This window comes from Boleophthalmus pectinirostris, unplaced genomic scaffold (genome assembly GCF_026225935.1).
Source record: "Boleophthalmus pectinirostris isolate CB_2022bp ecotype Guang Dong unplaced genomic scaffold, ASM2622593v1 HiC_scaffold_9, whole genome shotgun sequence".
NCBI lineage: Eukaryota > Metazoa > Chordata > Actinopteri > Gobiiformes > Gobiidae > Boleophthalmus > Boleophthalmus pectinirostris.
Genome location: NW_026571541.1, coordinates 17,903,701 through 17,919,186, shown reverse-complemented (window position 1 = coordinate 17,919,186; position 15,486 = coordinate 17,903,701). Strand labels below are relative to the sequence as shown.

The window sequence follows — 15,486 nt, the reverse complement described above, 5'->3', positions numbered from 1 at the left end:
ATAAATCTGTAAATTTTGTTTTCGTACATGTCTGTATTGTAAAAACAATCAGACCCACATGCTGTCTTCACATTTTAGCCATTACTGGTAAACTTGTACATATCTCTTTAGGATAAATTTTACAAAACTACTTGAATGCCTCATATAGTAGTTGACTGTGCAATCTTACCAACTCCTCATACTTACTACTCCACATCACTGTTTTGAATTATTCATCTCTGGATAAAAAGCTGCTCTGAGTGTTGTAAGATAAATATAATTATAGATCTTAAAGTTAAAAGTACTTTCACATGATGTATTATACAGTATCTTCAATGTATAATTGATGACTTTCTATTTAACACTGGTTATGTGTGAAAGGTTAGACAAACAACATATGACTTCAGCGTATGTTTGCAGCATGTTTATTTAGTTTAGTTGAGCAGAAAAAATCCTTTAGCTCATGCATTAAAATGTATATAGTTTATGCAGTAATCTACATTACATTAAATATTGTGCAAAATAAACTCTTTCTTTTCAGCCATATTTTTAATGCTGTTACCTCCTTAAAGACATACCTGGAGTTGTGTTTTGTTTCATTCACACATGTTTGAATAGTTCTGGTTTATTAATCATTTTGCATCTCCAAAACTCACAATGGCCTGTTCCACCTTGTTTTGTCATGTACTGGTAGTTTTCAATTTTACTGTGACTTTTTATCTTTAGTTCAGTAGATATCGGCAATTCCAGGGCTGAAAAGATCCAAATGATTCTAGTGAAGATTAAGTTTTTATCACATGGAACATTTTTTTCTGTTTAGTTTTTATGCAGAGTTTGTGAGTTAAACATGTGTGAATGAAACAAAACACAACTCCAGGTATGTTTGTGATCAAGAAACAACATTATAACGTAGATCTTGTAGATGCAAAAATACATAATGATAAAGCAACATTAATGTTCTCTCTCCAGTCCTGTCCAGTCCACTTGTCACTGTAATCTGGAATGATCTCTATAATTTGTCTACAGTAGAGTAGAGTAGAAAATTAGATTAAGATAGATTAATTAAAACTGTAACTGTTCTATTAGCAGTTTAATCCCAGCTCCAGTCAGCTGTTATTTCCTAAGTGGGGTAAGCGGGGCTCTTAATTATTAATTAATTAATTATTGCATTTTTAGCACCTTTCAAAACACCCAAAGCACTTTACAGTTTATTGTTCATTTACTCCACACTCAGTGGTGGCAAATTACTATTGTAGCAACAGCTGCCCTGGGGCAGACTGACAGTAACGAGGCTGAAAATTGGTGCCATCAGCCCCTCCGACCACCACCAACACTCACACACACTCCACTTTCTTACTAGGCAATGTGGGTGAAGTGTCTTGCCTAAGGACACAATGACAGTTTTTTATCACTGGCACCCCACTGTGGCACCTGGTGTTCCCAGTGGATGGGATCCAAGTACTAACCAGGCCCGGCCTTGTTTAGCTTCTGAGATCTAACGAGATCAGGCCTTGATGAGCAGGTATGGCCTCTTCTTCCACTTTGTATGGATACACTATAGAATGAATCTATAGTGTTGATACTAAAATTTCATACTCAGTTTTGTCTGTAAGGAAATGTTAATACTCTATATTTCAATACCTTATAGTTGATTAAAAAGTCAAAATTCAGAACCTAGTTTTAGTTCCAGCTTTATTGTCAATTAATATTTTGGTAGGTATCTGTACTTTTGACAACCACACTAAGAAATGTACCTATGACTGTGGGCAGTTTACTTTCACCAGTCGATAATAAAGCAGCAGTGCAGTATCTAACCACAACTGTGTAACAGCAGTTTTTTAGCATTTAGAAACATATAGATGGACTAATGCATTATTGAATTTGCTGAAACATTGAGTAGTTGAAAAATATACCTTTCATTAGGACATGATAATTACAACTTCGACGTCAGTATATGAAAGCTGAAACAATATATTTTGAGGTTAAATCTTTGTCATGTGCACATTCTTGTTACAATAGTGGGGAAGTTTCTGATATTTTTTATATAATATGGTAAGATTTGAGCTGTAGAAGGATGAAAAAGTAGCATCCAGGGCTAATTATATGTTAATTCTGCTATTTATTTGTTGTAGCTCAGGCATTTTAATGATATTGTATTTAAAAATGTTAACTTTGATTATTCTGCCTTATTTTTTTATTGAGTCCATGGCTAAAAGTATTTCCAATATTAGCAGTATTATATAACAATATATCATGCTTAAAAATGTTTTATCGTAGCAGCTAACTTTCACTGGATCTGTCTGAAACACAGCATCATGGCAACATATCCTCTCTGACCTAAACCTTTTCTGCATACTGTGAATGAAGCAATAGCAGTACGATTAAATTTCAAAACAATCAGCAATGGGCATCTCATGGAGTCAGCAGCGAATGGCAAGCTCCAGCATGACTTAGTTTCTCTGTTATTCTCGCAAAAGTAATCAACACTTGTTATCAGGGGACTCACAGTTTTAGTGCTCATCCCCAGCTGTACCCTCTGTAATTAGACCACTGCCCCTTCCCTCGGGACACTGTACACGGTAACAGGGGAAAAGGCTCAGGGCTTATTCAGCTATTTGTCTATACCATTCCTGTTACTATATTGGAAATTCGGTTTCTGTTCAAATGTAGTTTTTATAACGGCTGTGGTATAATAGTCTAGTACAAATGAACATTGAATAGTGTCATCTAAGCTAAATAGTCTTGTAACCTATGGACAGTTACAAAGGCTGCCTGTACAAGTCAGTATATAAAATGGGAATTACTTTCACATCTATTCAATTATATCTATCTTTTTATAAAATTATAAACCTTGTAAGGGACATAGAAAAGATTTCCAATATTGTTTCAATATGGGTTTGTACTTTGACCTATGACTCATACATTAACAGTACTACTGCTACTAGGGAACACCTCTTGATACTCACAGTTTTGATAGATTACTAAGAAGTCCCAATAGACCACACCACTGCCAAATATATTCATCACTCAACTGGCTCTCTCTTACATCCAGAGGACACTTTTTACAATGTGTGTTTAAATGTTTCGACTCAAAGTTCCCACCTTATTTAAAAGAGTTTCTGATTCCATTTAGATCAGCATAATTTATGTCACACTGAGCAACTATTATTTAATGTTGTATAATGTACTATAAAAAGAGAAATTGGACGCAGACCATTTAACTTTAAATCCCCTTATGAATGGAGCAACTTGCCTTCCTCAATCCGATCAATTACATCAATCCACCTGTTTAAGGCGTAAGTATTCAGACACTTACAAACATCCTGCTTCTGTTTTCAATAAAAATACCTTTTTGTTTGATGCACTTTCTGATGTATATAGAGTTACTTTTTCCTTTAATAATTAGCAAATATTGGTGTGGGGATGATAAATTCAGAGAGATGTATGTGTATCTTTTGATCCGATTTTGTATAGTGTGAATGTTGTTTGTGTGTTGTGTTTGTCTTCTCTTTTGCTTTGATTAGTTTTTTTCTTTCTTTTCTGTAAATGCTTTTGTTAATGTATTTCGGACCCCCTCACAAACGAGATGTTACATCTCAAGGGGCTTCCCTTATAAATAAATAAATAAAAATATGTGCAGCTGAAGTCATCAACATTCCCTGGGAGTGTGATGCTAACTGTAGGCACTACTCTGTTGGAGGCTTGTCAGACTTTAATTTGAGTTTTATTTTAACATAATGAAACCATTGCAAAACTTAAAATAATTGTCTCATTTTGTCCAAATTCTAGTATTAGGGTATTGAGTTTGGACAACCCTGTACTTTTAAATGTACATTTGACAGTTTTTCAACAAACATGCATGACCTAAATATGTTGTAATGTTGTTGTCCTAATTTTCCGCTGTTGAGATTTCATGGAAGTTGTGAATAAATTTGTCATGGCAACACATGTTATATAACTTATGAGTGCTACCTTTAACATCCTGTTGTGCCCACTGTCCAGTTTGGTATTGCTCTTTAAACCAAGCATTCAGGTCGAAATAGGTCCAGAGAAATGGCGTTGGTGGAGCAAAGTAAACACAATCTCTGTAAACACAAAAATAGCAGCTGCCAGTGCCTCATGGTTCAGTTCATCTTGTGCCATGTTTCTTAGTAAGACAAGCTGCTGGCATGATGACTGGGGCTGCCTGTATCAACTTGTTTTCCATATTTTTTTGTACTAGGCAAATTCTATTTAATTTTGTAACCAAGTTATATTCTTATAGGCATTGACTAGTTCCTATTTCCCCATATAAACCACTTCTTATTTAATGCCTTTGGTTCTATGTAAATTGAAACAGAAAATGTTAATTCACCATCTGTTAAAACCTTGGCTGGTATCTGCAGTTATGTATGCCATGTAATCTAAAGCAATAAACTTCTAATTATCAGGATGTCAGCTAAACATTTATTTATAGTTTTCTGTTGAATAAATTAATTAATTTACTATGTGACAATGTGCAACCTCCTACTACATGTCTTATAAGAGTTTGTGCAGATAACAAATAATGTGGTTAAGTAAATATTATTTCTTATTAGGGTTGTCCAAAAATCAATACCCAAATATTAATCAATATTAAAACTAGAACTGAAACTAGATACTCATTTGCACAAGAATTGTTACTGGGAGCAAATACAAAGTGGACCTTTCCTGAATCATCTTTAATATTAGAACTAATATGAGGCCAGTGGTTACAAACTGCTATTATTTTGTATTGGAAATGCCATTCTGTTGCCTAAAATACAATGTTTTCATCATCATTGTGGTATCGAAATTGGTTTAGATATTGAGTTTGAAATTTTTGTATCATGACAGCACTTTTTCCAATTCTTATTTTGGAGCAGCTATTGCCTTACCCATACTGTATTTTTCCATTCTCTTCTATGCCCACAGAGATGTTGTCCTACATGTTGGACTTATTTTTGCAGACATGGATCTCCTGCCCCTGCCGCCTCACACTAAAGCCACAGTAATGCCCGTCTGCCTGTGCCCACATCAGCTTGGTCTCGATTCTGCCCCAAGTAGTTTTTCCCGTGTCTAGACTTTATGTTGAGTCAACAATATTTTTGGCCACCCCGACTCAGTGCCCCGGTCAGAGGGCTTACAGAGAAATGAAAAACAAAATCTAGTACAAGCTTACCTCACTCTGTTATAAATAATGGCTGGTTTTGTAAGGCTTGTAATGGGCCACTAATGTTTATGGGTCAGTGAAGTTTACCAGTCCACAGTGCTGATTTTAACAAGAACAGACAGTTTACAACTTCTATTACAGCTATTGATTGAGGCTATTGTAGAAATGTGTCCAGTTAAAATGTTTAATTTGTATTTCAGTCATGACTATTTAGTGTCTTTATAAAACTTTGAGCAAATAGGATACATTATTGTGCTCTAGTTGAAGTTTAGGGCATGTGATGATACACAAGTTGGATGGCACATCAGGCACCCACTTCCTCTTTGGGCATATGAAGGTTTGGTTAACACATTTCGAGACAGGCACTGTGGCACTATTAAATGCAGGGACCACAATGTTGACCAAATGTGACCTTTTCTCTTAACTGTAAATGCAACAGTGGAAGCAGCATACAATCATTTTAAATATCTACATTACCAGATATGTATTTGTCAAATCATTTTATGCTAATGAAAAAATAATTAAAACATGTTGTTGATAGGATGTCCCAAAAGTTAGTATGTCCATGATCATAATTTAAAGGGCCCATGTTATGCTATTTTCACACACAACTTCAGGTGTGTTTTTGAGAAGGTAACACTTATAACCCAAGAGTCAGTTTTGTGTAAGAGATATTTCTTTTTTTTACTTTACTTTTCAGATACAGTCACTCTCCATAGTTTAGTTAGAAAATTCTCTGTTATACGACAAAATATTGATTTGGTGGATCTACAGAGCTACAGTTCTTTGGCGCTTTACTGAAGAGACTAATGCTATACTTTCCCATACTATTGACTCTATATGCACTCAGTGTAGGCTTGTGTTGTGTAAAATGTGCGGTACAAAAGATGGATTGGATGTGCTCAGCCTGGTGGAGGAATGTACTCCTTGTTTGCTGTGTACACATCTCTCTGGGTCATAAGATTGGCGTTAAGGACATTTGTTTCACACCCCATGAAAATTTTATTTTTAAACTAAATACTAAATATTAAACGGAAGGAAAGATATGCTGGTGGCCCATCTGTTCAAAAATATTTCAGTGATTTACAACTTAGTCATCGGTTTAACAAAATGCAGGATTCTTATTTCTCCTTATCCCATTTACGGTTAGTTCTGGTAGTCCTGGAGTTCTCAGCTAGTCATGTGTCTAGAATTATTATGCCATTTTACATGCTTTAGCTCTGGTTTAAAACAATTAGAAGCTTTGGAATATCTTAAATACTTAGATTGGTGCTGTACTAGTCCTGATTTAGTACATGGTTTTATCCTATAGTGCCACGTCTTTCAGTTCAGGCTTATGTAACCAGCAACATCACCATCAGATAATGGTATGGTTTGGTTATTATTAGCTGTTCTGTGTTAATGGAACTCGTCCCATGGCCCACATGCGCATCGTAATGTCTATTATACCGTGACTTATATAAAGCCCCTAATAGCTGGGTAGGTTACGGATGAGTAAATGGTCTCCTTGGTAATAGTCCTTCAGATTGAGGCAGAAGCTCGGAGAAAGATCCGCTGTGACGCAGGAACGCGCGGCTGGAGCTGGGGGTGGCGCTGACGTCGGTTTGAGGTCGACTATGAGCCAAAAGAGGCGGAGCGACAGCCGTGTGCAGCGGGACAGAGTGCTCACCGCGTACAGACCTGCTCCATAGGCTGGACTCTAGCAATAAAACGGTAACCTCTTAGTCTTTTGACAACCAGTCCGTCTTTTCACGAGCGCACAATTTTTTGGATCTTAACGCTTTACGCATACGAGATTTTAAAGGGAACGTCTCTGCTGTCTTTTTGATTGGCGTGATTTAGAACTCTAACTCTAACTCTACGTGAATGAATGACAGCTTATCTTATTGTGATTTGAGCCACTTGTATCAACGTTTTCAAGACGGTAAACCTGGAGAAGCGGTCTTTTTGTGCGCCCAAGCTTTCGCCGGTACCCGGTCGCCCGCTCCGCCACCAGCATGCCGACCATGCGACAGACCTACACCGTGACAGTACCGGAGGACCCCCCCGCAACCGCCTTCCCCTTCATCAAGCAGGAGATGCGGAGGAAAGGCAGCATGTCCGGCTCCGTGCTGGTGTCAACTTTCGTAGGGCTTCTCATTAACCAAGCCAAGGTAAGACACGCACCACTGGCTCCCGCTTATCCAACCAGCATCGCGAGTTCCATTCACAAATACATCCTTTCACTCACATAACACCAAAAGCGCTGTACAGAGAAACGTGTTCGTGCTTGTAGCCACTTCTTTGCACATGAAATGGGGCATAATAATTCACGGTGTATTCTCTGCGCAAACCTACTGTAATTGGTGCGTGCATTCTCTGCTGTTATGTCATCAAAGAGGGATACGTACGTACTCATGGCAGCTTCCAGTGTGAACAAAGGCACGAATGAAAAAAAAAACAAAACGCAAAAAATATCAAAGTTATAACAAGTTTCCATAGGTTGAAATTTGTATTTACACATTTTTTCTATTCACTAGTTATTATATTGTCATTGTAAACAGCTGCATGAATTGAAGATTGTATTGCCCGTTTTGCCCCTTTTTCACGGGATATTTGAGGTGACATATATTTAGTGTATGATCTGAATGTTGAACGGTGAGTCATTGTGAAGGTAAGCTGCTGTGTTAAGCCGCTGTACCGCTCTGTGCCAGGATCAGTAGGCCTTCATTGGCAGGTCAAAGCTTATATAACCGCTTCTTAATCCCCCATGCACTAAAGCTACTCTTACTACTCAGCCTCTCCTAATACATCAATGTAGGCCCACACAAAGGAGAAATAAAGCATGTCCTTTCAATGCAGACGCTTTTATGTTTTGACCTATGCATCGCCTTTGGGTTTTTCCATATAGATCAGATAGGTGTAAGATGGTCAGGGAGACTGTTGTAAAGAAATATTGACATTGAAAAGACAGAACACTATGTCTGTATTGTTCTAGTATTGGCCCATTTGTCCACAGTAGTAATTAGCCAAAATTTAATTAAGTCTTATCGATAATAGCCAATTTAAATATAGCAAGTAGGCTGAAGCAGTGCATGAAGTACCTTTTATTTATTTACGTTGCATGTTAAATAATGTCTAACCTTCCTCTCCAATGACTTTTTTGTCTAATAGCTGTCAAACACTGGTTACTTGTTAATTCCAATGGGCTTCAGAATGATGAAAAAGTGGAACTGTTACCATAGCAATTGACAATTTAACAACTATCTTTTGAATGGTGAAACTTCCTGACATGTAACAGGAAGCTGATTTATTTATTTATTTTTTTTACTTATATTGAGCTTATATGGTGCTCTTAAGCTCACCAGATATTGTTCAGTTGATTTATTTATTTATTTATTTTATTTTGTTTTCATAGCTGACAGATTTGACTCTTTGGTTTAGTTACAGTTAATAGTAAACTTGCATATTATCAGATGTTTTAAACTGTGTAAAGGCAAAAGTAGAGATATGACTTTGAATTGAACTCTGTGTTTTGTTTATTCTCCTGCCACCACATGCATCGGAGCTGCCATGTGCCCGCTCGGTTATGTAATAAAATCACATTAGAAAACACTTGGCCAGAGTCAACAGCTTGTCCCGATGTTGTTTTTGTTGTCACTGTGGTCCACCTGCTCCTCTTGGGCCACAGCGTTTTTCCCCTGCATTATGATCAATGCTCTTTTACCTTTTAGATCATGGTGCTTAGTTCAACCTGTTCCCAGAAATGAGGAGACAGAATAGAGAGCACAGCGGCGGCCACAGCTGGGAGGTCAAAGGGCGATTCTGACAGAGCTCCTGGTGTGGTCACGTGCATAAACAAATTTAGACTGTGCATGGTAGGGCCGCACGCAATGAAGCATCACACTGTATTTAATAGTCAAATTTGACAAGGACTGTCCCTGTTAAGAACTAAGACAAAACAAAGGAGATTAAGAGTAATATATGTGTTTTCTATAGATTCTGATTATGAATTTTCAGATGAAGCAATAATATCTCCATGAACAAAAGCATTTGATTTACCTTCCACCAAAAAAGACACAATGCACCTTTAATCAGTATTTAATCAATATTTAACCTTTAAGGAGCCAGTATTTACCTTTTAAATGATATGGGCTTCAAAGTGTATTTTTGGGATGCTAATGAATAGTTCAATAGTCTTCTCTGCTGTGGGAAATACAGTATATAATCAAATAACAGATAATAAGAGTTTTGATGTGAAAGTATACCAAAAAAATCTCAGTTAGACATCACACACTTTATTCTTTTATCTCGTATTTGGAAGTAATTTTAAAAGTCCATTTTCATTTGACTTATTTGTTGAATGGCTTGATTTGTCTTTAATGTTATTTCTAGCTTAATGGCAGAGTTTTTCAGTGTAATTAAGGCAAACAACAATTTTGAATTTTATTGTGAAGGCTATTTGCTTGGCATTACTCATCTAGGCTAATGTATTATTTGGACAGGGGAATATATGAGGTTAATTGTTAATCGGTATGATGTAATGAAGGGTAAGAGTCACACAGGTGGTGAGTTTTAATTCATGGCCAAGTTTGAGTCATAGATATTGCAAGACCTTGAAAGTTGCTTTTTTAATTTAAACTTTAATAAAAATCGAGATTCAGTCCATTCTAATTGTCAATGATATGCTTGGCTCTTTTTAATCGAGAGGTCCACAGACAAACCTCTGTCAGTTAAAGTTTGTGGTTTGGAGCAGAGTTCAGACTTTGGAAGAATAAGGTATTGTTTATTTTCAGGAAAGTACAATTCAAAGCCATTTTTATTTGTTTTTAATAAGACAAATTAAAAATAATAAAACAATTTAAACTAATTTATGCCACTGTAGAAGAAGAAGAAAAGAGAAAGAAAAAGAAAAACCTTAATCAAAAAGCAGAAATGGAAACTTCAAAGTTATTTTTTCATCTATAATGACTCATAGAAGTTATTTATTCACTCTTCTACAGCTCAAATCATATTGTATCATGGCAGATATTTGTAAGGCTCTCTCACACATGTCTCAGCCTTCACTGGAGCTAACACAGAGCTCGTCTAAAGCACACTGCTCCTCCTCTGTGAGCCTTTTCACTGTAGAGACCTGCATGCCACTGTTAAAGACGATGGGTCCGTTACATAAGACAGCATAAGAATGCTCTGCTTTATACTCACATGTGCAGTGGACAAGATAGCCCTGAAGGCAAAAAGCAATAGAGCCTGTTGCTCTCTTAATGGACACTATTGGGCTCCACAATCTCCACAATAGACATATATCGCTCTAAATCTTACAAATGAACATCACATCACAATTAACTAAATATACTGACACTTTTAAGAGAGATCGCCACAGAAAAATCACAATTAGCTATAATATTAAAACTACTAGATGTCACTGAGGCAATAACTCTAAAGCAGGATAATCCCAGATAACCTTTTTCTAAGGAAATTTTATAGTGAAAAATTAGGGCTACTTTATAAATATAAAAATCGCAATTGTAGTTAGCACATTTTTCAGATTGCAAAAAACAATATATTCTGTCTTTTTTATTGTCATATCTTGTTGTACCTGTAGTTTATACTTCTACAAACATCTTCTGAAATGCATGGGACTGCTGTATTAGTTAATCAGTCCATATTTTAGTCTGCTCTCAAATGTTAATGCTCCTGGAGTTGTTTTTTGACATTTGCAAATCTAATCATAATTGCACTACAGAAAAATCCCCATATAAGCACGTAAAAATAAGAAACAATTCCTCACAACTGCTCCAATCGTTCTAATTACTGAGCTTCAAAAATATGTTTTTTTCTATCACATAATGAACAATAACCAGGCTTGTCAAATTTTGAAGTACGATATATTGCTGAAGTAAATAAAGAAGATGATAAATGATAATATTGACACCATAAAGCAGAATTATCCCCCAAAAGTATTCTAAATCCACGATAAATACTGACCCCCAAATTTAATGTTCCATCTGTCAAGTATTGAACAATAAGTTGATATAGTAATTATCGTGACAGGTTTAACTAATGGCTCTTGTGTGCTCCTGTGTCTAAAATAAACACATTGAATCATTTTCCGTATGTAGTGTCATCATGCTCTGAGTGTGTGAGTCAAAGGAGCTGTCACATGGGAAGAAGAGGGAGCTTGTTTATGATGTCCAAACTCAGGTCAGAACAGACTGTGCTGCCTCTGCGCTCTCACATGGCTTTGCCAATCAGCAGTTGGCGTGGGGCGCTGCCAGGTGCACCCGGCCACCCGCTGCTCCAGTGTGAAGAAGAAGAGCATTACATCGGCACAGATTCAGCGTTAAGAGCAGAAAGTGCTGCTCCTATAAGATTTACTGTGGAAAACAATATAATTACAATCTGGACATCATACCTTACTGGGCAGTTTTTTTTTTCCTTTTTCAGCACAAAAAATTATTAACACAGATAAATAGTTTTGTCCTTTTTCTTAATTTAGTAATAACTTATCATTTTTAGTAGAATATGGCAAAATAATGTATCATATTAACTGATCACAATTCAATTTGATTTATATTTTATTTTTAAAAACTAATAAAATGGCTTTCAATATTGATTTTCTGAACATAAACAAGACAGACTTTTAATATTTTCCATTTGAAAAAAAAAAAAAAGAAATAAATCTTTCTCTGAAGTCTGAACTCTGCTCCAAACCACATTCTTTTACTGACAAAGGATTGGCTGTGGACCTCTCGATTAAAAAGAGCCAGGCATATCATTAATATTAACAATAATAATAGACTGAATGATTATAGAGCCCTACTTTATAGCTATTCAAATCATGTAAATACTAGTCTTATCTCTTAAACAGTTTCATGCAATACATTTCATAGAAACATGAACAACTGAAATATGGTCTCTAAATATGAGCACATTAAAATTCACCGTTAGGTCAATACACCACTATATACAATTATAATCATATTTTTCCTTTTGGTAGCTTTTCTTTTTTTTAAAACATGATTTAAGTAGCATTATGCAAAGATACCAAATTCTCAGTCTCCATGGCCCCATACTGTTCCCTTATACTGCAGATTTCACATTATAATTACTCCCATGAGTTGTACTTTAGTTTAGCCTAAGCTCCTGTCGGGATTTCATTAGGCGATATCATGTGTGAACTCAGTGAACTTGTTATTTTCTCACTGTCTGCATAATAGCGAGGTTACTACTATGCTGCCAATACGTGGGCACTGCAAGCTTTTGTTTGGTTGGATTTGAGATATATAAAATCATGTAACCTTGGAGCCGGTTTCAAGATTTTAATCAAAACATTTTACTTGTTTGATGTCAGAAATAGTAAAAATTCCCATGTATCTAAATTCAGTACTTGTCTTCTAGTAAAGTATGGGAAATTATGTGATTAGAAGTGGGAGACAATAATAAGTGGTTAAAGATGCACTATGTAACTTTTCGGTTGGGGTTTAGTCACTTTCTTTCTATGGAAATGTCTTTACTTTGCATGGAATGTTCCACAGTATGACTTTAAACGTATTTATCTTAGATTTATCCAATTACTTTTGGTTTTACAGCTCAAAAATACTTAGAAAAGGCATGTTGACTGTGGGCAGGGTTGCCTCTCCACAGACCTGACCTGATAGAAAGGGTTAATGCCATACTGTGAAACATTCCAACCAAAGCAAAAACATCCCAATGGAGAAAAGCATTTGATGGGCTCTCCACCAGAAAAGTTACACAATGTGCCTTTAATGTCACAGTTCATCTCTCTAGATATGTAACATTTTAAAATCGTATATTCTCAGTAACTGAAAGTATTAAAAATAATACCATAACTGAATAAATGAAAAAATATGATTAACACAAACATTTAGTGTAATCTCCCAAATATAAGTATAAGTGATATTTTTGACACTTTTGTGGTTAATTTTGTGGTCCATTCATGTTTATACTAGATTTCAACCTCAACATTTTAGTAAGGACTATTTTTTTTATTCCGAGCTTGTCTAACTGATTATAATGGGACGTTATTGTTGGTGTGGTAACCTAATCTTGGATATAAAATGCCTGTGTTCTCCTGGCCTCATGTGATCCCTATTATCACCCTCACAGTTCTATCTGATGTGAATGTCGTGAATGTCTGACTATCAAAGCATGTCCAGTCAGATTCTGCAGATAGTGTTTGATGTCAACACAAATGCGTGTGGCGCTTTCATCTCAGCTGTTTGCCAAAGGTTATCAGGTGCAGGAGGTAAAGACAGGAAGTAATGGTTAACTAGCTTCATCATTAGGGACACGTAATGAATGATTGAGCTAAGTAGAACTAGATCAGACATGTCGCTTTTGATATGGGCAATGCTGGAGTGGAAGAATTACTCAATTTTGTTATGTAAGCAACAGTATCACATGAAAAAATCTACAGAAGTGAAAGTTTTAAAGTACCTAGTAAGTATTTTGCACAGATTGTGAGATCTTACAAAGGTTCAAATATAGTGATTTTGATAAAGATTTATGCTAAACAATTTAATCAGTTGTTTTTTTCTAGCTGTTTTTATTTCTTTATTTATTGTTTGCTCACATTATGAACATGTTAAAAAAAACTCCTCAGTCTTTTCTGTATCGACTTTAAAATGTAATGTAAGTATAGTACTTCACTACTTTTACGTTCCACCACTGGGTATGGACATAAATTGTAGTATGATACAGTTAACTTAGTGCTGATCCCAAACATATTATGATCCTTCCATTGCAGTCTACTCAGTGTGTCTAAAATATTGTAAAATACAAAAACAAATAAGTTTTGAGCTTTGTCCAGCTGTAGCATTCGTTAGACTGGACAGATGCTTGTGTGAAAGGGAGTGAAGAGTGGAGAAAGACATTCAACAATGTTGAGACTGGCACATGGCCCAGCCCCTTATGCAACTGTGCAGCATCTGGTTTTACCATTTTAACTTAGGAAAGATTAGAGTTTGGATATTGAACATTGCTATTGGCTTGTACTTTTAGCTTGAAATTAATTTAAACTTATGCATTACAGTATTCGCAGAGCTGGATCTGCAGCATCTACAGTAGTCTAATCGTTCTCAAACTTTTTAAACCACCTAACATAATATTTGTCTTTCTGAGTCTCACCAGATCTAAACCTGGATTATATCAGGTCGAAATTGTGGCTAGAATGATCTTAAATGTACTAAACCATGGATAAGGTAGTTCTGAATAATGATTAACTCAAAGGATTATTTCAATGACTTCTGAAAGTAAAAACAAAATGTGGAATGTGGTCAGAGTCATAAAGCAGCGACTGTCACCTGGCACAGAGCTTTCATTGTTGGAACTTCCTGTTTAGACTTGAGGATTATACCACTGGCTTCCTCTGCTCACCTGCTTTGACCCACAGTCCCAATCCTCTCTCCTCTGGCCCACAAACCCACACATCTCCCTCTTAATTGAGCCCAGTGGACTGACAGACTTTATTTACACAGTGCTGATCGCGTGCCAAAAAGGGCATTTTCTGCTGTGTCTAATTCCAAGCTTTCGGAAGTGTAAAGCCGGCCCAACCTGTAGCAGTGGGAACGCTATTAAAGTGGCCTCCCCTGACCGGATGCTTTAAGACCTCAGAGGGTTGTGTTTCTTAAGTGGTCCACCGCTAGGACACTGTTATGAATAGAGTGTTTATCCATAGTTACCCAATGGGCTGTTTTTGTACACTGTGCACTGTGCTGTTAAGTATATAACAGAGATGATTTTTCATCACTAATTCTCAACTAAACTACTACAACTACAGCTAAATATTATGAGAAGTTCAGAATCAACAGTAATAAGTGAATAGCCTTTGTGATATATTAATTGACTGACTTAACCATTAACCAGTATGATTTTGTCTTTATATAAACAGGAAGGTCCCACTGAGAATCAGAATCTCCTTTTCAAGCCATCACAATCGATATAAAACAGCAAAATCACAAAATTATCCAAGCCAGTTTATTTTGCTGTACTGTAGAATGTTTTGTAAATGTGACTCATATCCCAGTTTAAGTTTATTCATTCAAACTGTTAAATTTAAGTTTGTTTGTTTTTTTTTGTAAATGTAAAAACAGTCAGATAATTAGGTTGTATTTCCAATAATGCCAACCATTCAAACAGAATATAATGGCAAGCTTTAGATGCACTTACTAGTAACAGAACTGAAAAGTGAAATAGTATATAGTACTCTTGATAATCATGTGTGTCTCAGTAAGGTGGTCAGTGGACAAAGAGCGGGCCTTAAATAAGTTCAAACTTTGCTTTAGGGTTAGTTTATGTACCTAACCCTCTTCTGCTGTTCAGGGTTCATTGTGAGT

At 36.1% G+C, this 15,486-nt stretch overlaps 1 protein-coding gene across 9 annotated transcripts in view; it reads left to right on the top strand.

The window, feature by feature from the left end:
- usp2a (ubiquitin specific peptidase 2a) overlaps positions 1–15,486 on the top strand; it is a 44,974-nt gene that overhangs the window by 15,200 nt on the left and 14,288 nt on the right. For 2 of the 9 annotated variants that reach the window (XM_020926819.2, XM_020926818.2), the window contains exon 1: positions 6,814–7,302. The exons of the other annotated variants lie outside the window; for them this stretch is intronic. In XM_020926819.2, the coding sequence (XP_020782478.1) occupies positions 7,147–7,302 (156 nt within the window). In that variant the 5' untranslated portion in view covers positions 6,814–7,146. Of the gene's footprint in view, positions 1–6,813; positions 7,303–15,486 lie in introns of those variants that run through there. 9 annotated transcript variants of the gene reach the window in all.